The sequence below is a fragment of the Lethenteron reissneri genome, chromosome 23 (genome assembly GCF_015708825.2).
Source record: "Lethenteron reissneri isolate LAM-NWPU_2019-01 chromosome 23, ASM1570882v1, whole genome shotgun sequence".
NCBI classification, from domain to species: Eukaryota; Metazoa; Chordata; class Hyperoartia; order Petromyzontiformes; family Petromyzontidae; genus Lethenteron; species Lethenteron reissneri.
Window position 1 is genome coordinate 11,483,856 of NC_083801.1, and position 24,942 is coordinate 11,508,797.

Below are 24,942 nucleotides of genomic sequence, written 5' to 3' on the forward strand. Positions count from 1 at the left end.
TGAGAGACATGGAGATGAACACGTGGATTTGAGAACACACGTAGGTTAATGGTCTTATTCAAAGTGTTATAAAACACAAGTAGGCTCATGTGGGACACGTTGTTCGAACAGATGATGGCCAATGGTCAAGAATTATAATGGGGTGGCAGCCAAAGAATGGAAAACCTTCAAAATGATGTTCTCTGAGAAGATGGAATGATGGAATCATCTGGTGTCCAGACCCTAGGTGGATCATTATATTGTGGGATTGTGAGAGATGGTGGCAGCTTTGGGAGGTCTTCATCCAGCACTCGATTGACCATGGCTGGTGATGATGATGCTCAATCATTTTGGTCTCACTTCTTTGATGTCCACAGTTATTAGTCTGGCCCAGGCGTCGGGAACCTTTTTGACTGGGAGAGCCATAAAAGCCAAATATTTCTAAATATCTTTCATTGAGAGCCATATAGTATTTTTAACGTATAATAAATTAAATATGTCTTACTTTTAATGCGACTTCTGGTCACGGGACCCGTGACCCGTGAAATTTATCTTCAAAACTAATTTCTGTTTACTTTAAAATGACACAGTATTATTAAGCAATATCACAAGTATTTTAAAATCAGTTCCAAACTGATTTTTTTTTTCAACTCAAAATTGTCTGGGAGCCATATGCCGTCACCGGAAGAGCCATATATGGCTCGCGAGCCATAGGTTCCCGACCGCTGGTCTGGCCGATGAGCTTTCCTTGATTTGTGTGATATAAGGCAGTGGTTACTTTTTCACATTGAACATTGGGAGCATCATCCTTATGTGTTCAATTGTGATTTGTTTTTCGGGGTATATGATTATTCGATTTTGTTCGCTGTAGATATTTGCATAGTTTTCCTTAACTAGATTAATGATTGTGTTTCATGAATTTCTTATGGATCCATCTTCTTGTCTCAAGGCTACAACCCATTGTTATTTGCCCATCATCAACTTCATTTGTAATGCTTTCATGCTCCCATTGCTTGTTAAGACATTTAAAAATGTTGTGTTTTGTTCCGCAATTTTAGTTTGTCCTTTATTTATAATGGTTTTGCAGAGTTATGTGAATTATTTATTTTGTTTGGCATTTTCATAATGTATAATATCTTATATCACACATAATTAAGTGCATATTGTAATACTTCATTATAGTGTATTGTTTGTAAAGCAGCTTTATATTGTTTTCAGAGCCTCCATCTGTTTTGAAACCTCATTTGAATGTTCAAAAATCATCCACTGAGTAAGTGCTGATTCTTTTATGGATTTTATTTAAAGTGGGTTGCATGTTCGAATTTCTTTTTTTTATTAAAGTTGGGAACCACTCAAAATATTGTAGAAATTATTTGGCAATATCTGCTTATACGTGTCAAACATGATATAGAATGATTTACAATTGCTCTTTTATATTTGTTTTGTAGTAGGTTGTGACATTTGTCACGTACATTAAGTGGAATACAATTATATTATTTGGGTCTTTCATAGAAAATAATACTAAATCACAAAAAACTCTAATGTTTCAATCGCAACACAAGCGTTTGTCATCAGGAAGAGTTGTTATACGCCAAAACATGGCTACGAAAATGTTAAACACATGGTATATCTTGAATATATATTTTCTAGGTTGACTCTTCAGGTGACAAATAAGAAAGAGATCAACACAGAAGAGGCTGAATCCAAGAAACAAACGATGAAAGTTGTCACCCAAGAGGTGGTAGAGAGGAGAGAGGCAGCACCAATGGAATCCAACAAAACGCCATCTGCTGCAATGGAAATGAAGATGACAAATGAGCAACTGTTAAGGAGTGCAGACAAAATTAAACCAGCGTCCATTGTGTTGCAGAAAACTGAGTTACCCGCACAGCCAGCTGAGAGGAAATCAGCCTTCCAGAAAATACAGATAAAATCTCTGGCTGTGAAAGAGACAGAGACAAAAGCATCAATACCGGATGTGGTGAGGAGGAAAGAGAGCGGTGGAAATGAAGGTGTTGCTGCTGATCTGCCACAGGTCAACCCGGCAGGGCTATCAGGGGTAGATGTGAAGTCAACAGTGTCAAAAGAAATGGGAAGAGGCGCCGTGGTGGCAGTAGCGACAGAGACAACGGAGCCACCGCCCACGGGGCTTTTTGAGAGAAACGAAGCAGCATCTAAGAAGTTGCCAACACTTACGATGACACAGAAGGACGCTGAGAGAAAGGTTGCCGTGCATAAAGAAGTTGAACAGAAGCCACTTGAGAGAAAGAGGGTGGAGTCCAAATATGTCGCCCCAAAAGATGTGGCAAACAAAAACGCCCCGGCAGAGATGACGATGACAGGAATGGCCTTGAGGGAAGAGTCTAAGAAAGAAAACAGCATAGGCCCGGTGTTCACTCATCCTCCACAGTCCCGCGAGGTCACACAGGGTCACGAAGTCGCATTCAGCTGCAGAGGCGAGCCACACTTGCTTACCCTTCTCGCACATGGCATGTTTACTTTACTGCAGTAGCGTGCAAGCTTTATTTGTTTTTGATAAATACCGTAATTGTGTTTTTTTTGGATATCACTTTTCCTATTATCTGTGCAATAATTAGCCAATAGTTGAATTCATGTTATAGAAACATTCCCACTTTTAGGGAAGTGTGGTCAGTCCACTTTTAAAAGTGCATAGTTGAAGCTGTGTATTCTCTAACCCCCATGCAGTGTCAGGAATCCCAAAGCCAGCTGTAGAGTGGTCAAAGGATGGCGTCGTAATAAAAACAAGCGAGAGGTGGGAGGTCGAGGAGAACCAAGGTGGCCATCAGTTGGTCATCTTCGATGTGCAGAAATACGATGGAGGCGCCTATGCCTGCACAGCTAAAAACAGTGACGGGAAGGCAACAAAGGCCACCTTCACACTCATTGTCAAAGGTGAGATGCACACACGTGAACTTCTTCGATAATAATAGAAATATTTATAAATCCATCTTTCAAAGTCAATAAATTATCAGTGAATCTGTTGTCATGTAAAAAAATACAGATCGGGTTTCAGGAAAGGCCTCGCCGTTAATGCATTTAGTGGTTGTTTTTGTGACGGTATTTTATACAGACAGGTTTACGATTACTTAAAACCGTGGCTCTTCGTTGGCTGGTGTGACAGACGCAGACCAGGCGCCCGGTTTCTCTGCCCCGTTGGTGGCATGTGCTGTTGAAGAGCAACAGGAATTCACTCTGGAGTGCCACGTGTTGGGGAAGCCAGAACCTTCGGTGACTTGGTTAAAAGATGGTCAGACCTTACTGCAGATCCAAACAACACATTCAATTACCCCTTTCATCAAAATCAATGCACATTCGCCGTATGAACATAACAAGGGTTGTTGTTGCTTTTGCCATTGTTGCAGACAAGCCTGTCAACAGTGCAGTAATGTCTTGCCGTGATGGATACTGCACTCTTTATGTCGGAGCTGCTGGCGTGGACGACGGGGGCGTGTATTCGTGTCTAGCTGAGAACCACCTTGGAAAGGCCTATTGCAGTGCCACAGTGACAGTCCGAGGTAATGAACCCGACAGATTCAAATGCATACGCAGCTTGTACTGATCCACGTGATTCAATCGACTTCCATTAGGCGTCTAGTCTTGTAGATGATTGCTGTTAATAGGATTGTGCTTTGTGAGGCAAAAAAAAAACATGTGTCCAGTTGGTTGCATTCTGGGCCTGGATTAACCATAAATGGAAGCTGATTAGTACAGTAACCGGCGTATCGAGGCCAAGACACAAGCTGCAAACAGCACTGACTTTGGCAGGTTGGATAGATTCAGCCATTAAAGGATGTGAGTTTTCCACGTCACGAGGTTGTTTTTTTCGTAAACAAAAATAGCCCTGGTGTAAATGTTTGGGAAAGAACAGCTCTCGTTAATGGCCTGCAGTTTTGTGGTCCACGTGAGTGACAATGAGGAAAAATCCACTCGTTTGCCATGCCTGCAACGGAAAGGTAAGACAGTTGACCATTCATTTGATGCTTGGCATAACTCATACGTTTGTACTCGCCAAAATGTAACAGTGCCCAAAAATGCATTTTGGGCAATAAAGTTTGAGTTTGTATCAGATGTGAATGAAAGGACATTAGCTGTTATGCTACTTTTGGAAGATGAATATTTTACACGGAAAATGTTACAATAAATATTTGTGGGTGCGTATAATAACGTTAAGTAAAAACTGGAATAGATTGCGTTGCCAAGAGCCTTTAACAGACTGTTGGGGCAAGTGCTGTTTGCGAGCACCTATGACGACTGGCACGGTACACGAAGGGGGTGGGTGGCCAGCACCACGCCCGACTGCCTTTGTCTCCCTGGTGGCGATGTTTACACACCCCTGCGAACCCATCACGCATCTACACACACAAACAAACCCATTTGTTTTATGTCCACGGTGTCCTTGTAGAGCCACGGAGGAGGACGAGCCGCAGGAACGAGGAAAAGCCGGCGGTCAAGCAGTCGCCTCCCGTGTTTGTGAAGGGACTTTGTGACCTGCAAGTGATGGACGGCAGCGAGGTCCATCTCACTGTCAAAGTTGCAGGTACAATTCCAATTCCTCGTTCACCACGACACAAACAACAACAAAGACATAAATACCCCCCCCCCCCCCCTCGTATAGCCTGGACAGACTGTTGGGACAATTGCTGTTAGAGGTCGCCTTTGTCTCCCTGGTGGCAATGTTTATACACAGCAACAGGTACTCATTTGAGGCTGAGTCGACCTAGAGGAGGCCCAGGACTGGTTCAAATAATCGCAACTGATGTTGGCCGTGAGTGTTAATTTTTTAAAATGCACATCCTAACATGTCATCCTCCTTTATGCAAGTGTGGTCTTCCAGGATAGGCCGGGTTTTTGGCACATATTCTCTCAAGCCTTCACCACGCACTCCTGCAGACATCTTCAGGGGTTGCGGATGCCCGCAGGAGTGCGTATTGATTGAGTTGAAGATGCCCTCAGTGACTTGTGACGAACGTTTGAGAGACGTTATGCTCAAACCGCGGCCCAACATGGAAAACCGCACTCGAATTACGGGTGTCTGTGAAAAACCTACGTGCTAATTATTCCTGCTGTACGTCCTGACACGAGGAGGTTTAATTATGTATTTTCGTACGTGTCATTTCAGCAATTCCTCCAGCAGAGATAGTTTGGCTGCACAATGGAAATGAAATCAAGGAGTCGGAGGACTTTGTGTTGGAAAGCAAGGATGACGAACACACCCTGCACATTCAGGAGGTCTTTCCAGAGGACACAGGCTGCTACACGTGTGAAGCCTGGAACGAGGCTGGGCAGGCTCAGAGCCAGGCCCTGCTCACCGTGCAGGGTAAGACTCCGAGCACCCATCAAGCACATATGACCTTCCAGTAAGAAATAATCCAGATGGGTCAGACGTGGGGAAACCTGCAAGCCATTCAAATTAGTTGTAAAATGTATATCACCAAAATGTAAGTGTGAATGATGAACTTCCTGTGAACTGTGGATCTCAACCATGTCACTTATTCGTGCAGGATTGTATCACTATTATTTTTTAGTTATAGCTCAACTGGTCATGAGTCCTCGCTCTCCCTTTGGCAACCCACACTGACCAGCGTGATGAAGTATGGTCAAACGACCCTTTTGAGGAACATGGCATGGGGAGGCCTGCATCCAGCAGTAGTTTGGCAAAGAGCTGTTATTAATCGTGCAGCTTTCACCAAAATGTGATCAAGCTGATAAGATTGCTGCTGTGGGAAGGAAGGCATTAATCATCGATATTGAAATTAGTTTTGGAGATTGTTAATGATTCCAAATCCATGAGTTTGCCACTAACTCTGAACACAACGTTTTAAATCAACAAATCTTTAGCTATGACACAAATATGCCAGGCTGTACGTTTGGATAAAGCGCAGTGATGCACGTCTGATTTTTTTTATGGTTCATCCGGGCCCTTCAAAAACGACAACAACAACGCACAAGCAACACTTACTTGGTGAGAAATACGATGGCTGTTCATTGTAATATATGGTAATGTACAGCCCTCTGTCAATCCACTGCTGGATGAAGGCCTCCTTACATCTCTATTCTTCACCACCTCGGTGAAGGGGAGTGCCCAGGACCAGTCTAGATATCACTCAGCAAGTGATGAGCCGTTTTCAGGAATTGAACTCGGATTTTTGGGTTTGTATGGGTGCCCGGGAGCCACTGCACCCCCCCACCGCGTGCATTCACACTCACAATAAAAGACACCACTCACAAAGACACCAAAACAGCTGAAATGTCTGCTTTGTTATTTTATGATGTACACACACAAACACGAGGCAAACAAAACGAGTTGAGAGCTATATACAAATTAAAAACATACCTCGTGCTAATTCAACTCAGACTAGAGTAGCACGATATGATGAAATAACTGTGGCTAATAAAAAATTAATGGAAGCCAGTGCATAGTTTAGGGCCCTTTGTTCTCAAAATGTCAAATTTGCCACTGACGCTGTAGTTACGCATTTCATAACCAGTAGATGAGACCAAATCACTTTCAAATACACTCAACCTTGTCAGCGTTGTGAAGCTAAGCAGGTTTGTGTTGTGAGATGGCTCAGAGATGGCAGCCTGGAGGAGTGTAACTCCCTCATATGGCGATAGTCGCATATATTGAAGCATTATGCCCTCGTGTTTATGGGTCTTCTGTGGGTACTTTTGTGTCCTTCCACTTGCGAAATACTCATTCGTGACATTGGCCAAACATTCCAAATATTCCAGGACCCTTTGAAAGATTCCCAAGTTTCGGCAAGGCTTTACTTGGTGTATGATTTGCATCACGACGATAACTTTGTGTGGGTGAAGATTATTTGGTCAAGATGCAGCCCTGCAATTGCGTGCTCATGTCCCCAACTGGTGGAAAGACCTCCTCTAGCAGGAGATCCAATTGAAAACTGACAACCTCTAGATTGTACCAGTGTGCTAACCATTACACTACAGCAGCTTCCAGTGTTTACATATATGTGTATGGGGCTAGTCGTTAAAGCAAATAGGGCCTCTTTATTTAAACTGGCGATACTATAACATTAATGCACAGAATCCAGAATATTATAATGTGTACGTATACCATCTCAATATTCTATTTTTATCGTATTAACATTTACACACCATTCATGTGCTTGCTTGTGTTCTACGCGCAGCAGTTTAGAATGTTCCTGTGGAATGCATATACTGCAATACTTGACTCGCGGTATTTTCAACACGTGTATAATGGCGCAGTTAACATTGATATTGGTTTAAAGGAAGACGGCCACATACATTGTATAAATGTCACATTCTTTGGTGCCAACAACTGGAAAAAGATATTCAGCAGTGTTATGAATAGGGTCCCGTACCGTTAATCCAATTAAGGTCACGATCTCCACAAAACATAAAAATAAATACGCTTTGGTCGTGTTTATAACATCTCACTAATCTGATCTAACCTGCCTTTGACCCCCATGCATCACCGGCTGTCGTGAACCCTCCACCGCCGCTGCTGTTGCTGCTGCACTGTTTACAGAGCCCCAGGATGGCGTGCAGCCCTGGTTCATCAGCAAGCCTCGGCCGGCCGAGGCGGCGCCGGGGCAAAGCGCTCTGCTGTCGTGCGCCGTCGCCGGCGACCCTTTCCCCTCCGTCTCCTGGCACAGGGACGGGCGACTGCTGTCGACGGGAGGCGACACCGTTCTGCAGCGGCATGGCGACGTCTTCTCCGTGGTCATGCACAACGTGTGCCCCGAGCACACGGGGCTCTACGAAGTCAGGATCCAGTACGAGTCCCTCTCCCTCGTGTGTGAAACCGCTCCGTGAGGCGCCGTTTGTAAACGCGCACCTCCGATTAGCACGGTTGGCTACGTACGGTGCGAAAAAAATTCAGCACGCGTTGCCCTTTGGTGGTTTTTCTTTCGTCTCTGACAGACTTAGGTGAAGATTTATCTCAATAGTGTCTGCTCACGTGTTACCATTTATGAACTCGAAGGGCAAAGCCTCAAAAGATAGTGATGTGCCTCCACATTTCTTCGCCGTCTTGCAAATACTTATAAAAAATTAGGTGAACTGTCTTTTGCGTATAATGCTCCTCATACACTTTTAATAAATTATCCAAAATGCACCTGATCCAGTCAGACCTCGGAGGCTAATCGGTGCCTCGCCTGGACAGTGATTGGATGGGCAACCATCAATCGTAACAACAGGTGTAGTAGGCATTGTGAACAACATGGGGCAGTCCAGCAAAACCCATTTATTGTGCAATCCCTCCACATGTTAACCAACCCGCACTGACCAGCGTGGTGAAATATGGTCATATAACCCTCACCGCCTGTTTAGCATGTGGAGGCCCTTATCCAGCAGTGGATTGACAAACGGGCTGTGCATGCTCCTCCTACATGGAATGACATTGTCACAGTATTACAGCGAGAAATAATAATATGCATGTCAGCTTTCAGCGCTGGTCTAATGTTTACACATGGGGATTTGTCTTTCATTCGGACTGATGTATATATGAACACTTGATATTGCCGCTGTCAAATTCATTTAATATTAAGTCATTGTTTAATTTTAAATTAATCTTATAGTGTCTTATGTCTTGCAATATGTGTTATTTTATAGTTATTTCGTTTTAATAATTGTTGCTGTCATTTTATCAGTTGCGTTTGTACAGGTACAGGTCTTTTTTTAAATTTACTTTCGGCTTGTTAGTTAAGGATAATAGCAATATTATTACTTTACAATGAAAAAAGTGAGTCAAGTAAAGGTCGAATGGGCTCTATGCTCATGGGCGATGCCGAGCTCCTTCAGAGTTTAGAGACAATGGGCAGTGGTGCAATTTACAAGTGGCAAAGGTGAAGCAGATTAAAAATACCAAACATATTCCATTGGCTCGCAACTCTTTTTGTAGTGGGAAACAATACTAAGGAAGCTTTAACAGCACGTGTATGTGCTTTAACACATTTTCCAAATTTAAAGCAATACAAATAATAATGTTTAGCACTTTGTCAATCCGCCGTGTTGGAACATGGGGGTTGTTTGACCATACTTCACCAACTTTGGCCAATGATGTTCGCCGTGGCCAGGAATCAAAATCAGGTCACTGGGTTCATACCGCAGTGTGGTAATAACTGCACCACTCTTCCACCCCTTATCTAATTTATGCAGTGATTAATGGTCAAGGAGAGGTTTTGTATTATCATTCGTTCCCGTTCGGGGAAATCAACTGAAGAGGTTCCTTGCTCAGTGAGAAGCAAAGATGTGATATTTTATCGTTCTCTGCTAATGGACATTTCTGAAAGGTAAAACAATTCCTGAAATGTAAATGACCTGTTATACCTGTGAATGACTTTTTTTATCAGTTTGACATTTCCTTACATAAGTGGTGCTCTTCTCGCAACACAAAAATAAATCTTGCTGCAAGGATGAAACATGTGTTTATTAATAGCATAATTATAGTTTTAGAATTATACTTATGAATTCTGAGTTTGGACTCATTAATTTACAAGGTCAATTTAGAGCAACCAGCTGCAATAAACGGCAACTGTACACTGCCTCTTACACCCGATGAAATATTTCAAGAATTTGGCCACCTATGGACGGAGTTTGTAAAAATATCATCAGTTTTGGAAAACATGCAGGGTTTGCCATAAAAATCGGCGTTTAGTGCGTGAGCATACTGTTGGTGGCCCAAGGGGACCAATTCACTAGTGAGATTAAATTACCTGCAATGTCTTCGCCCGTAATGCCCCAATTAAAGTTATTATCTGTCCTGTTTTTCTGGAAAATATTTGAAACAAAAACAGTGCCCTTCCGAGCTTTATTTAGTAACGGGACAAATACACCACCACCAGTTTTCCCCTCTATACTTGATGGAAAGATAAACTCTGGACATTCTCTAGCGCTGAAAACGAAGCCCCTGAGGGTAACTGTAAAGTTGGTTCTACATATAATCACATGTAGCTCAGGGTCTTGGGGCGGTGCAACTCTCCCCTGCCGATGACGCAGGTTTGGGCAGAGAGAATGCGAGAGCGGGGCACTTTCCTCTTTCCCACAGTTTTGTGGAGGGCACACAAGCCAACTGGGAGGTCGCTTCATGGATCACTATCCATTGAGAGCTAATAAGCTGTCATGACTTATTTTGAGATTGTCATTCTGAGTTAGTTCCACTTTCTGCTTAATTGATTAAACCTGCACACAGTTAAAACCTGTGTTTGTACATGCTCGGGTAGGTCATTTTATTTTGAAATAAATGTAGAGTTGAATGATAAATTGCGATATTAATTTACATGTGTTTTTTGCTCTTCACAGAAACACTGTTGGCTCGTCAAACTGCACAGTATCGCTGGTGGTAAAGGAGGGTGGAGGCCCTGGCTCCGTACACCAAAGGTGGTAAGTGTGATATCAATTAAAAGTAATGCTTGATGCTGACAAAAATTCAAACACACTTGAGATGTGCGCTTTCATGCGGCGTGGTTACATTTCAAAAAGGGCTCTTAGCAGTCACCGGTAACCGATGCAAATTCAAGTTCGCTGCCTCTTTCCCAGTGTCTGGCTTTATTCATTTAAACAAACGTCACTTGGGAGTGCAGCCAGCTGGCTCCAGTTCACAGGCCAGCAATTCAACTGTGTGATCAAAACTCGTTTTGCCTTGTAGGGGAAGAGACTCGGAGAGCCTTTGCTCCAGCACAAACGTTAGGCAGAGCTGCAGCCCGAGTGGAGAAAACCCTGAACAGCAGTGGGAATGCAAGGGATCCGAGCCCGATCAGACAGACTTCCGAGGTGTTCTGCGCCGTAAGGTCCAAACAAAGGAGCGCTTGGAGGAGGTACAGAAACAGCAGGAGGCGGAGCAGAAAGACTTCCGTAGCGTCCTCAGTGGTGCGGCCAAGAAATCGGGCTCTACCAAGCACTCGTCCGAAGAAGAGAGCCAACAAAGAGAGGCTGAGCAGCTGGACTTCCGTGGAAACCTTTCGCGACGAGTAAAGACAAAATCCCTGTGTGAAGAAGAGATAAAGGAACGCGAGGCTGAACAAGTGGATTTCCGAGCAACATTGGCCTGCAAGAAAGCCCCATCGCGTAAGCCACCACCTCCGGCGCCAAAACCCAAGCAACCAAGTTTTCGCCGGATACACCTACAGGATTGCGGTGATCCACCCGAGCAAGAGACAGAGCAGTGTTCGTCGGAGTCGTCTCACCCCGGTTGCTTCTCTGGCTGTGGGAGCAGCAGCCTCTGCTCCGAGTCGGATCCACAGCACTGCCCAACGGAGTGCGACGCGCAGGACGGCCCCCGCTGCCAGAGTCGCCCGGCCTCGGCTCGCTGCTTGACGGAGTCTGCAGGCAGCGGAGGAGGAGGGATGGCATCTTCTAAGGGCTGTACGAAGGGTTCCAACGGGTGCTGCGAGACCGTGTCCCCCGGTGGGATCTCCCGGGGGGGTGGCGGTGGCGGCAGTGGCGGCGACGAGCAGGCGCTGCCCGTGTTCACGGAGCCGCTGCGCGTGACACGGGTGCTGGACGGCGAGCGCCTCCAGCTGCAGTGCCGCGTGTCGGGGCGGCCTCCCCTCGTCGAGACGTGGAGCGTCGATGGAAAAGTCCTGAAACCCTCCAAGTACATCATGATCACTCAGAAAGGTACGGCTCGCCATACGCCCTGCTTTGCGTTTGTTTCCCGAAGCCTTGCTGTGTGTTTTAGATGTTCACGAAGAGTATGTGCTTATTTGTAATTTTGAGGCTCATGAATGCCAATGCCACATTTTAAACAACAATTGTACGGGTTTGTTTTTGTAGGTGACCTTTGCTCTTTGACGATTGAAGAGGTCCTTCCTGAGGATGAGGGAAAGTACACATGCTCAGTCGAAAACCGAGCTGGAAAAGCACAGACATCGGCCATGGTCTACATAGATGGTAAAACTGTAGCTATTCGTGATCGTTGTTCAGGTTGTTCATTTTTCAACCAGATGCCACTCGGGGATGTAATTGCTTGTTCTACTGGATATGGAATGGACAAACGAAGATATATATATTTATACTCTGGTCGATGTCCACTTCAGAAAGTGATTTGTTGAGTCATGTCCGTGGCTCCTGTTTTAGATATCATCTTACCTTTTAAGTGATGTCCAAAGTATGAGTGATTTTTGTTATTTACATTTAAAAAATATATTTATTGTATACGTACATGCAAGTTGTCATTTATTTCAAATGGTGTTCATATCCAGTTAAATGCAAAATGTTTCCTTTGTGTGTTACGTTATGCCATAAAATTAGCAAAAATGTTTACCTTAAATAATTATATAATGATTATTATTTCATTGTACAGATCCAGCATGTTTAGTCAAGCCAACAATATCAAAACTAAAAACCAACGAACCCAAAACTCAAGTCAGTGCAGTCGAAAATGATGGTAAGTGAAATCGTTGCATCGCTCATTTGAATAAATATGGACATCTATTTTACAACGTTATTCCTTTTGTAACTTAATTCATAATTTTACATTGCGAATACATTCTCAGTTTCCCATTTCTCTGGAGTGTTTTGTCGAATAGAGAACCGCAACTTTAAACTGTTTATAAAGGCAGACTGCAATTTGCGGTGATGAAAGGCAGGCGAGTTATTTAATTGCTGACAGATAAATTACCCCACAGAACTCTCCACTTCCTAGGTGTTTGTGCAGCTCCTTCTGAGCCGTCAGGACATACCACGCGATCCTGGTGGTTAGCGGCAGAGGTTTGCGGAAGCAGGACCACCAAGCTGGCCACAAACATTCATTTTGTGTCACATTGTTGTTGTTGTTGTCGTTGTTGTTGTTGATGTGCAACGGCACTGTCACAGGCCCCTCTATGCACAAAGCTTCGATTAAATTGTGTATTTGGATTAATTTGTTTTAGATTTCAGTTTAAAACTAAATCATGAATCTACAATGTTACAAGCTTACATTGCAATGTTTTCTTTAATGTTCATCAGGACCAGTCATTCCGAAAAAGAAACCCACTCCGAAGATTTCTGCTAAACCAGGTATTGTATATGTTCTATGTATTCGAAGAGACAGCAAGCCTTATTCATGCATATTCTAAATTATTAATCATACACAGGCTGTTATGTGGATGTGTAATGTTGAGTTTCAATCTGTGTAGATGCAAAGCAGTCTACAGCGTGTGCACCCCAGATCACACGCTTCCCTGAAGATATGAAGGTTCGAGCTGGTGAGATGGTGGATTTAATGTGCTCCTTTGAAGGCACGCCGCCCATCAAGGCTTCTTGGCTGAGGTTCAAAAAGGAGGTGAGGTCTTCAATGGATGTTAAAACTCCGTAAAATAATAAGTTGTTGATTGAAACTCTGTACCCGGCCAGAATACTGCACCTGGCCAGATATTGCCGTGGCCGAACACTTTACTCATGGTCCTCTGTGAGCGCCACAGCCTTGTGGCCATAAAACACTGCTTTGTGGGAAATCAGCAATGGTTGCCCTCTCAATAAAACAGCCCCTCGCCATAGGAATGATAATGTTTCCACGACTGACTGCACCACCAAGTAATCTGAACACTTCTCCATCCTTCTCTGAGCATTTGAAATGTTTATTCAACATGATTAACATTTCGCCAAACCTTCCTATGACCGGCGTGGTGAAGTGTGGTCGGTCAAACCGATGTGCCCGCGGTGAAGCCCTCATCCTTTGGTGGATTTCATATTTTTTTTCATTAAACTTTTATTGCTTTACAACCACTCATAGAAGTGTGACCCTCTCCGTACGTAGCCTTTTTTAAAAAAAAAGGAAAACTTCCGCAGTGCTGGCTGACGTGATGCAATCCAACGTTTTTGCACGCCAGATTGCTGCGGGTGGGCGGCTCAAGATCGAGACGAAAGACGCGAGCAGCAGGCTCACCATTTCCTCGTCCCAGCACAACGACTGCGGGTGCTACACGCTGGTGCTGGAGAACAAGCATGGGAGCACCCAGGCGCTCGTCGGGGTCACTATCGTCGGTAGGAAGTGGTGCACAGCTGCCCTGTGGTCGCGCTCGGTGTACGCGAGCTTCGGGAAAGTTCAGGACCCTCCCCTCCACCCCGAGTAGTTCAAGAAACACAGATTCATAAAAAAAATATGGGTGCAAGCAAAGATTAGCTCAAAAGTAATTTCGTAAGAACAATGAAAAGCTTGTGCTTTTAAAAACAGTTTAAACTGATATGAATTATAATTGGTCTATTCACGTAATAATTTCACACAACTGTGATATCATTAAGTTACATAGTGTTTGTAGTCACGTGATGCGTCCCAAGGTCATTTTGCTTAGGTCAGCAATAGGCTAGCACTGCCATCACACCACGAACACCTCCGCGTGTGCATCGCACGAACGCCCGTGTTTGTTGACGAAAGGTGTGCTTGTAACAATATAATTGTTGGCAGCTGTATTTTAAATTGATGCCATAGTTATAGAATTTAATACAACAAACGCAAATTATTCCTGTTATTCCACTTCTTGTGTGTGCCACCGTTTCACTTGTACAGACATAAACTGGTATTTCTTCTAAAAATAATCTGTGTCCATAACCCGTGAGCTTTTAGTGCAAGAATGTAGATCACTTTGTTAACCGAAGGCCATATTAGGAAAAGCATGACGTGAAAAACAATATATATTTTCCTTAGTAGGCTGTGAAAGCTCCTGCTCATGCTCCTGCTCATGAAATATAATGGACGTGTAAACATTTGCAGATGCTCTAGTGGGTTTGTGCATATTATTTACACTTTGTAACAAACTGACAGCAACAGTGAGTGTCATTCTTTGTAGCCACGATAGCAATTGCACAAACACCAACTATTGCACGTTCATATGATACATATGAAGAGCCAAATCAAATTTTGGTGCAGCTTATGAAGTGAGCGTTTTTGAACCTTTAAATGTAGCTTTTACATGTAATTATACTAAAAGCAGCGACTATATACGAGAAACCAAAGCTCTCCACTCCGTGCGTCATGGGCCATATATGGCTCTGTTCTGAGCATCGCTCTGAAGTGCACTGCTGCAGTAAATGATGCACGTTAGTGGTAATGTGCTGTAAATGAAGGACATGGTTTACTGCTGGCCCTGAATAATTTGTGTGTGAAGTACAGTGGCATGGTTCAAGTTTATCATAAGATCAAAGACCCAAACCTCAAACCATCCAGGAAAATTTTAAAATAACAAATGCGTTTCATTTATCGGGAAGGTCCCACTGAATCTAAACACCTCATTTCAGGGGGGCCGTAAATTTGGCCATTTGACCAATTGCTTCACATGTTTTTCACATGATGGAGGGAGCCAGAGTACACAGAGAAAAGTTTGCACATCAATAGGCTAACGCTCAAACGTCTGAGCAGACAAATTGACACCCCTTTTCCTTTTAGCGGCCACCTCATATTTCAGCCAGGCACACGACCAAATCTTTGGAATCCACCAATCCCACCTCGAAAGCAGCAACTGGATTACACCACCACCGAAATTCAACTCACGCAGGGGTTGGCAACCTGCGGATCTTTAAGGACCGTATCGCGACGTTATTTATGAAGGACCGTCTCGTATTCACATGCATTGCGGCTCTGAAATATTGAGTAATTTTTACCGAATTATAAAATAATAGCTCGTCTTGTTATTTTGGTTGCCGACCCCTGAGCTAACGTAACCTTCCCGTCGCTGCCGCAGATAAACCAGAGCCTCCCGCGGGCCAACCGTGCGCCTCGGACATCAGGGAGAACTCACTGACGCTGTCGTGGTACGGCCCCACCTACGACGGGGGCAGTCTCGTGCAGTCATACACGGTGGAGGTGCAGGGCGAGGGGGAGAGCCGGTGGAAGGAGCTGACCTCCACGTGCCACAGCACCTCGTACAGCGTGCAGGGCCTCGACCCGCAGAAGCAATACAAGTTCCGCGTGCGTGCCGCCAACATCTACGGCATCAGCGAGCCCAGCCAGGAGTCACCGCTCGTCTCACCGGGCATCGTCAATGGTGCAACCCCATTTTCTAACCTCATCGCCAAATGAATGCTTATTTGAGTAACAATTTAAGCAGTTACGATCTAGCAGTGATTATACGTTTTCCAAATTTCGCCTTTTTTTGTTCTCCCTCGTGAGCTTATACGTACATTTTATATAACCAAAGGTTATACGCTAATAGGATGTTGCCATAGCATAATGGTTAACACACTGAACTTGCAATCCAGAGGCCGCCGGTTTAATCTCTAGGCGCGGCAGTTGTATATATGGGTATGCTACAGTTAATCAGTTGGTAGGTCACGTGGTAGGGTACGATGTGTTTACTCCCACCTCTTCCAAGATGTCTGTCCAGCATGTAAGAGTAGGCCAAAATACTCACTAGCGGAGGCCCTTCTACCATCAGTGCTGTGAGCAAGCAATTGCAGGGATGCACTTTTACCGATACAGAATAATTAAAGTTTTTGCGCTGAATCTTCTACATTGTAAAAAATATTTTTTGCCTAAACCAGGCCTCCATTAAAAAATTGTCACTGTGCCAATGGGATCACAGGGGAGTTTAAATACAGATGCATGGTGGATAGATGCATGGTGGATTGATGCATTAAAACAATTCAATATAATAATATATTTTGGTATGGTTGTGTTTTTATAGCAGTTAAAGCAGAAGAGGAGTTTTCAGACGATGGTTCGTATGAACACTTTTTTTGGCCTAATGCATCAGTTGTTCCTTACATACATGATTGATATAATGCAATAATTTATACTATAATGAGTTATTCTTTTTCTAGATGAAAAGGAAAATGAAACTCGTGATTACGGACACGTTTCAATCAATCCAAACAAGAAATTAAACGATATCTATGATGTCAAAGAACGCCTCGGGACGTAAGTTTTATTCTTTTTTTTTTCCGAAACAACGTTTTTACTTATTCAAAAACACTTATAACCATCGCATTATTTCGGTATATGCAGTATAACTTGTGTGTGCCATATTTTTAGTAATGGGCATTAATGCACAGTGGGACGCAATTGTTAACTTTTAACAGGGGACGGTTTGGACAAGTTTTCAAACTGGTGGAAAAGAAGAGTGGGAAAACCTTTGCAGGGAAGTTTATAAAGGCCCTCACAGCAAAGGACAAGGAAAGCATTCATCAAGAAATTGCTCTTATGAACTCGTTGCATCATCCCAAGCTGGTCCAGTGTGTTGATGCATTCGAGTCAAAAACAGATATTATCATGGTCTTGGAACTGTAAGTACCAGTATTTCATCTCCATATAACTTGATTACAGAATTATTGAAATACGTAAACAATGAATAACGTTGACATGACTTGCATGGCCGTTGTAAAAGGTAATTGTCGTTGTGTTGGCATTGGACGTGCAATCAGGATTTCTGGCGGGGAGCTTTTTGAGCGCATCATCGACGAGGACTTTGAGCTGACAGAGCGAGAGTGCATCAAGTACATGCGGCAGATCGTGGAGGGGGTGCAGTTCATGCATCGGCAAGGAATCGTGCATCTGGACCTCAAGCCAGAAAACATCATGTGCCTCAACCAGACCGGCAACCGCATTAAAATCATCGACTTCGGGCTGGCTCGCAAACTGGGTAACCACACTCCCGCTGGGTTGCTTATGACGCACAAGACACGTGTTGTTGTCATATATATGTCATATACTGTATATACAATCTTTATAGTGGTTGTGCTGTGGAAATCAAGACCCCTGCCACTGGAATGTAGAATTTCCACAAATGAATCAGGGCTTGAACACTTCCCCATGCTCGTTTGAATGCTTTTGAATGTTTGAGCATGGAGAGACGTTTAATTCAGACCATGCATGTGAGAATGTGTATTTGTGTTGGCATATAAACAACACTTATGACCAAATCACCCTGAGTGCACCTCATCCTTGTCAAATCTCTCAGCCTGGATAGTGCTCGGATGGGCGACCACCGTGCACCTCAGCTTGTTATAACGCTAAGGATCTATATTGTGGGCAGCAGAGCGCAGTGCAGCAAAATCCACTTTTGTACTGTACTTCTATGCTCCCCCAAGTCTATGCTGCCCACCTTCACCAATCCACACTTACCAGCATGGAGGTACAGTATGGTCAAATAAACCCCCGCAACCCGCATGATGTGGAGAGGCTCTCATCCAGCAGTGGAGTGACAAAAGAGCTGTACATGTACTGATACTATGCATATTACACTTTGCAATGTACAAACACAACATGCCGGTGAATCTTTGTTGTACCTCTTCCTCAAAACTTGTATAATGTTCATCATCCATACTTTAAAACGCACACTGTTGGTGCCATTTTTCTAACGTACGTTCGTGACTTTTTTCTAATTTCATAGAAAATGTCAAGAATCTGAAGGTCATGTTTGGAACACCAGAATTTGTGGCACCTGAGGTCATAAACTACGAGCCCATTGGATATGCTACTGACATGTGGAGCGTGGGTGTCATCTGTTACATACTGTAAGTACGTTTGAGACGTTAATGATTGATTTTGCTCAGTTAGATTTAAAGAAACGCAAAAGTTGTGCTCACAACTCCCATTATGCCTTGCATTGCATACGTGTCATGTGACCACCACATTGCGTATACAATACACTCAGCCTTGTTTCGGAGCACGCCTTTGTTGTGATATATAACTGTTTCCGGCTTGCATGCATTTTCCACGTTGTGATGGGTTTTCTCGTCATATTTTACGGAACATGTTTTAATTCAAAGGATGTATGTTGCGTGGTAACACATTCCTGGTTCGTTCAGCACTGCACACCTCTCCCTGCACGAGTTTATTCAGTGGTTACCGTATTCACTAAACGTGCACTGCTGCCTCGTTTGCAGCGTCAGTGGTTTGTCCCCATTGATGGGTGACAATGACAACGAAACCCTGGCAAACGTCACATCGGCCACGTGGGATTTTGACGACGAGGCCTTCGATGAAATATCTGAAGATTCCAAAGACTTCATTAGTAACCTTCTACAGAAAAACATGAAGTAAGGTATTTTTTTGTGCGATTTAATTTGTACATCTTTACTTTTTGTCTTCCCTTTGCTACAAACGTCGTGGTTGTTTTTTTTTGCATGCCTGGAAAGTGTATTGTACAAATTTGAAATAAAATAGAGAAACAATGAGGATATTACGTAAAATATTTTTTAATGAAAATTAAATAGCTTTTGAAAATGAACGAGACAAAAAATCACCAATATAATGTGACCGGGCAGTACAGTATTAGTCAATAACCTAAGCAAATTAATGCATTTAACATAGTGCTGCCTTAACACCAAATCACCCAGAATGTCATCGATCTCATCGGTTCTCCGAAGCCGAGCAGGGTTGATTCTAGACGGTGCTTGGATGGGCGACTACCGTGCATGCCAGGTTGACGTAGGTGGTGCTCCAGGACTGTACGACGTGTTGGTCAGGAAAAGATAGGACGGTAAAATGTATCGTTGTACTGTATCTATATGCTCCCACATCTACGACGCTCACCACTTCCATCAACCCGCACTGACCAGCGTGGTGAAGTATGGTCATGCAGATTGACTGCCCCAGAAGTAGATTGACACAAAATTATCTCTGCACGTACAGCACTTTGCATGCGATTGTACGCTTACTGTTTTAAGATTCCTGAACTGATTCTTTTGCCAGGGAGCGTCTGACTTGCACACAGTGTGTGGAGCATCCCTGGCTGCAGATGGACACAGAGCACATGGCAGCCAAGAAGCTCTCAAAGGAGAGGATGAAGCGCTACCTCACCAAAAGGAAGTGGCAGGTAAAACGCCGTCCAGCAACGCCACGGTTTAAACGATAGCACTGCAAACACCGCAAGGGAAACTCCAACAAGTGTATTATTGCTCCAGTCCTCCCAGTGTTCTATCCAAGACGCATCCTTAAAGATGTGAAGTATGTGTAAAACAAACCTTACTAAGGTAACCATACTAAGGTAATGTTTGTTAATAAGGTAAGGTTTGTTAATGAGCATTAGTGGTGGCAGGTTTATATTTACGCGATTTGACCCAAACACCTCTATTATGGTAAAAACATACATATTTGATTATTTTGTTTTCATGAAGCCATTGTTATGGCTAACGTTAGACGTCGATTTTTCATATATACATTACAACGTTGCGGAGCTGGCTCACTGAGGATTGAGATATAGTCGGATATGTGAAATGGTCGGATGTGTGAACATACATTTTACAAAATTACAGTTCCACCATCATGCAATGCATTTTTAGCATTTAAACAAACTCGTAAGTATAAATGTTTATTGCTGAATCGGTGAGATGTTTATATTTTGGTCTGACAGAAAACTGGCAATGCTGTACGTGCACTTGGGCGACTTTCATCTATGGCGATGCTGGGGATTGGTGGTAAACGATCTTCTGGTGTGTCTCCTCCCAGCCCAAAATCTCCGCCTGCCACTAACGATGTATCTGGTAAGACGAGATCCAGCCTTGTCACTTATGTTTGCACAAACATGGTTAAATGCTCAGAAGGCCACTTGGGGTAGGATATGATCAAAAAGCCTGCCTCCTAAAATACCGGTACTGTCTTTTCAATTAAAGAAGGACATCTGAGCCTTGGGTTTTATTAAAGGAACAACATTTAACAACAGTCCACAATGTCATTGTACCTAAACACGTTTGCGAAAAGCTGAGCGATGTCCATTCATACATCTCGGTTTGAGCTGATAATGGATTAATGTGATTGCACACTTGATTGTAACCATTGTAAAATAACTGAAGTCGTTTGCTTTCCTACTGTGTCCCCCTAGTGACACCAGATTCACCAACAGTGAATCCACTCAGCCGCGTTGCAGAAGAAAAATCGAAAACGAAACCATACTTCAGCAAGAAAATGAAAGATGCCAAAATGGTGCCAGGCTCTTCAGCTAGGTTTGAGTGCAAGATTGAAGGTCATTTTAATCTTATTGTTTTTACTTGGTGTTGTGTGAAGCATTGTGCACTTATTGTAAATGAATCACACGTACACAATAGACACTGGGGAAATAAACTTGTCGGAATTCATCACATTCCCAGGAAAAGGTTCAGTATAACGTTTTGAAATGATGTGTAACTTATCATATATACGTGTAACCGTCATCATTCTTGCTAGAATGACTGTCAGGCTGTTATAATGGTTTTGTTTTTATCAAAGTCAAATGGACACGTTTGTTTTTGGGTTTGGGATAGGTAGCAAACCGTTAGTCCATCGTACTCAACACCTCCTTTTTCCTCTGGCAGGTTACCCAGACCCCGAGGTTATCTGGTTCCGGAACGGGCAGCCTATCAAGGAGTCGCGTCAGCTCCAGATCGAGTACGACGAGGAAGGCAACTGCTCCCTCATCATCACGGATGGCTCGGAGCTGAACGGCTCCACCTTCATTTGCAAAGCCATCAATGGCCTTGGTGAGGCCACGTGCTCTGCACGTCTTCTCGCCAATAAATAACAAAATGAGTGGCACAACGAGCAATAGAAATAGTAACACTGAAATAATGGTTGAAAAACTACGATTTTAGTTATTTTATCCTCTCACCACAAACACGCTGAGAAAAAAATTGTTAATATATTTACAGGCAGTTTAAATATATTTCTGTTAAGGTATGCAAGGCCATTATTTAAAGCTTAATGAAGAATGTACACAAATGATGTGTTGGTAATGTTTTGAGTTAATTGCGTAATTGCTTTTTTTTATATAATCAAGCGATATTGCCCGGTGTAATGCGTTTGTATCTAATGTTTAGACCACTTAAAGATGGAGATTTGCAGGTGTTTTTCCATCCGTATTGGCTTGTGGTTTCTACAACATTAAAAAGTATAAAGCAGATTAATTATATTGCTAAAAAATTGACTTTATTTTGCAACATGTTTATGAGAACAACTAAAATAGACTGTAGATAATGTTCCAAAATGGAGTTTGTCGTTTTAATGTTATTTTTACATTTACATTGTTTGTATCTTCAAAAAAAAGTACCCGAAAATTTTCAAATACCATGTGGAGATAATTGGGTAGATTATTTTAAGAATATTGTGTACACAATGCTACTAAAAGCCATACACATTTAATTGTGGTCCAAAGTTAAAACGAAAAAAATACTTTTGTATCTTCTATATTTGGCTCCTAAACATGGTTACAAAAATCATATATATTTGTACAATATCTCTTGAGTATTATTTTCTGTAATGCACACATAAATGAACTAATGCAGAAATAAAAATCATTCTCGTTCTATAAATTGTATCATTGAGCATCAACTTGTAAAACATGTATGCATTCCTCTGTTTAATAAATGCACCGTGTCATTATAATATTTGTTGTTTTACTCAGAAGATGGATTCCGATATGTGATGAAGGGGGTATGAGTTTAGGACAATTATTAAAGACTAGAGGACCCCTTGATTATATATGCATGTACTGCTATGTTTCCATCGAGAGCTAAAGTGCAAAGAGAAATCTGGCATGCGTAATTCTGCTGAAAGTGATATTAGGACGGCTGAAAGAGATTTGCTAAGCCAGTGTGTTGGTGAAGAGCAAATGCGATTTTGCGGTTTTGGTAAACGTGTTCTGCTGTTGGGAAATAATTTTCATCGCAGACTCCCAGTGGGCTGCGAGGTTGGCCCACTTGGCGAAGTCGCTCAGGCTGGTGCTGTGTGACGTGTTGCGTGCGTCCGTGAGCTACATATTCCCACAACTCGATAGCACCGTCATGGAAAAAAAAGTCATTTGCATAAATTAGCATAAATTATTTTCTTTTTTACTTCATTGCAATAGTAGTGATAGTTCTAGGATTTACATTCTTGATGGAAATGTTTGCTTTATGCTACAGAACATTTCTATCTTCTTGGTTCTTTCGGTAAAGTCATGTAGAAGGCAAATAATAAAATAATAATAATAAAACATAATAAAATAATTCTCACGACGTTTCGGCCACAACGCAAGCAGCCGTCGGGAAGACAGCTTGCATTGTGGCCGAAACGTCGTGAGAATTATTTTATGTTCTATTTTTATTATTTTATTATTTCCCTTCTACGTGACTTTACCGAAAGAACCAAGAAGATGAATCCCTGCAGTCACAAAAGCTTTAAATAGAACATTTCTATGTTAAGAAATAATGGAATTTTTAACACGCTGTATTAGGTAACGACAGGGTTGTTAAAATATGCCCTCAAGCTACAATATGTACTTTTTTAAACAGTTGTGCCTTGCAATGGTTTGATTTGAAAAATATATAAATCCACAAATGTGTTTAATTAACATCATGTTACAAATAAAACTACTTTTAGCATCATTGTAACTGGGACTTTACATTGTATCTTTTTGCATGAAAAGTGTACTTCCAAAATCTGTTTTCCTGCGTGATATTATAATTGATGGTGTACATCTGTTTAATTTTCATGTAAAACCCGAACAAAAACACATTCACTGTTTTTTTTATTTTGAAAAAAGTTAAACTTATAAAAAATGCCCAGTGACCAGTAATTGGCAGTAATGTGTATTGATGTTTGTCATCGAAAATAGCCGTTTATTAGATGCCCAAAGCTTCAGTTTAATTTATACATATTAACAGCTTATACCAAATGGTTACATATTTTCTACTAACAGATATTGTCAATAAATGCAAGTTTTACTCACAATATCCTGCAATAAAGTACACTATTTGACTCGCACCTGTTGTTGCATGTGATGCTTGATGTGTTTACAGCTTCTGATGAGTAGTCAAAATTAATATATGCAAATATTCCATCAGATAATTTGTTTTCGGTACTTTATGATGGATTAGCACTTAACAATAAAACATGCGAATGAATGTCTTGTGATGCTGGCTTTGTTGTTGTGAATGCACTTTGGGTTTATTTAATAAAATTGGCCAGCTACAGATAATATAAATGTATTATCTAAATGTGTTCATTTGTGTTTGACCAAATTTATGCATTTGTCATCATTTATCTGTTTCAATCAAATGCCCAATGGCAGGTCGTTGGTGGAAACTTTCTCCACTCTCTCTGAACCTGATCTCTCTTCTTCTTGGTGCTTTCGGTAAAGTCACGTAGAATGGAAATAATAAAATAATAAGAAATAAAACATTGTTATATTTTTTCTTATTTCATTATTTTCATTCTACGTGACTTTACCGAAAGAACCAAGAATATGAATCCATGCAGTCACGAAAGCTTTAAATCGAAATCTGATCTCTCTTTTTCATTTCACCGTAATAACCCCCTTCTTTTAATTTAAGCAAAAATCATATTTTTCCATCTCTTGGGTGTCTTTCACAATACCCTTCCAGAAATGTCTTTATCAAGCTTCCATCGTTGCGATTGCCCAATGCATATATTTAGAAAAAAAATTGCATTCCAAGTTAACTTCTCTCCTTCTTAACCTCCCCAAGAACACCTTCAATTACTCTTTTTCACCAGTTGATTTCTCCACTCTCAATTTTGAATTTTCTATACAGTCTTAATTTGAGCAGTCCTGCTAGTTGGACATCAGTGTTGTCAGGTGGGCAAACGTTCCATGGTTGCACTATGCCAAGCATTGCGTACACACGGATCAATGCAACTGGACCTTCTTCCACGGCATAGTAATGCGCTGAGAGAGAAAGCTATTTGGTCGTCATGCATTTTTGACCAATCACAAGGACATTTCTCTGGCCACCCCTTATATAGCACTGCAAATTATTCAGCTGGGGTTCATCGTAATAATTGGTGAAATTTGAAAATGTCCAGCCCGCAGCATAATATTAATTGCCACGTTCTACTTGCTGTCAGATTAGGATCGTGATTTATTGCTCCGTATTTAATGTGTATTTTTCCTCATCCATCATCTGATCCCATCTTGTTATACCACATGTGAAGATGAGAACCAACATCTGCATGCACGGAGTTTTGGTGCAATTAACACGCACACCAGTGTTCGTTTAATGCCTTAATGAGAAAATATTATCTGGAATAGATTGCAACAAAAATCCATAATTATAAGAGGCAGCGATGCG

At 42.3% G+C, this 24,942-nt stretch overlaps 1 protein-coding gene across 3 annotated transcripts in view; it reads left to right on the forward strand.

Moving 5' to 3' along the window:
* The window catches only part of MYLK (myosin light chain kinase), a 55,683-nt gene extending 33,425 nt beyond the window's left edge, over positions 1–22,258 (forward strand). For 2 of the 3 annotated variants that reach the window (XM_061557181.1, XM_061557183.1), the window contains 26 exons: positions 1,198–1,249; positions 1,630–2,435; positions 2,686–2,892; positions 3,122–3,247; positions 3,363–3,515; positions 4,403–4,537; positions 5,120–5,317; positions 7,514–7,760; positions 10,288–10,368; positions 10,634–11,604; positions 11,761–11,877; positions 12,290–12,373; positions 12,934–12,984; positions 13,104–13,249; positions 13,797–13,950; positions 15,645–15,947; positions 16,587–16,619; positions 16,723–16,819; positions 16,981–17,184; positions 17,323–17,540; positions 18,291–18,414; positions 18,787–18,939; positions 19,595–19,718; positions 20,256–20,385; positions 20,724–20,864; positions 21,193–22,258. In XM_061557181.1, coding sequence (XP_061413165.1) covers positions 1,198–1,249; positions 1,630–2,435; positions 2,686–2,892; positions 3,122–3,247; positions 3,363–3,515; positions 4,403–4,537; positions 5,120–5,317; positions 7,514–7,760; positions 10,288–10,368; positions 10,634–11,604; positions 11,761–11,877; positions 12,290–12,373; positions 12,934–12,984; positions 13,104–13,249; positions 13,797–13,950; positions 15,645–15,947; positions 16,587–16,619; positions 16,723–16,819; positions 16,981–17,184; positions 17,323–17,540; positions 18,291–18,414; positions 18,787–18,939; positions 19,595–19,718; positions 20,256–20,385; positions 20,724–20,864; positions 21,193–21,398 — 5,261 coding nt within the window. In that variant the 3' untranslated portion in view covers positions 21,399–22,258. The remainder of the gene's footprint in view (positions 1–1,197; positions 1,250–1,629; positions 2,436–2,685; positions 2,893–3,121; positions 3,248–3,362; positions 3,516–4,402; positions 4,538–5,119; positions 5,318–7,513; positions 7,761–10,287; positions 10,369–10,633; positions 11,605–11,760; positions 11,878–12,289; positions 12,374–12,933; positions 12,985–13,103; positions 13,250–13,796; positions 13,951–15,644; positions 15,948–16,586; positions 16,620–16,722; positions 16,820–16,980; positions 17,185–17,322; positions 17,541–18,290; positions 18,415–18,786; positions 18,940–19,594; positions 19,719–20,255; positions 20,386–20,723; positions 20,865–21,192) is intronic. The other variant, XM_061557182.1, reaches the window with a different exon arrangement.
* The last annotated feature ends 2,684 nt before the right edge of the window (positions 22,259–24,942 follow it).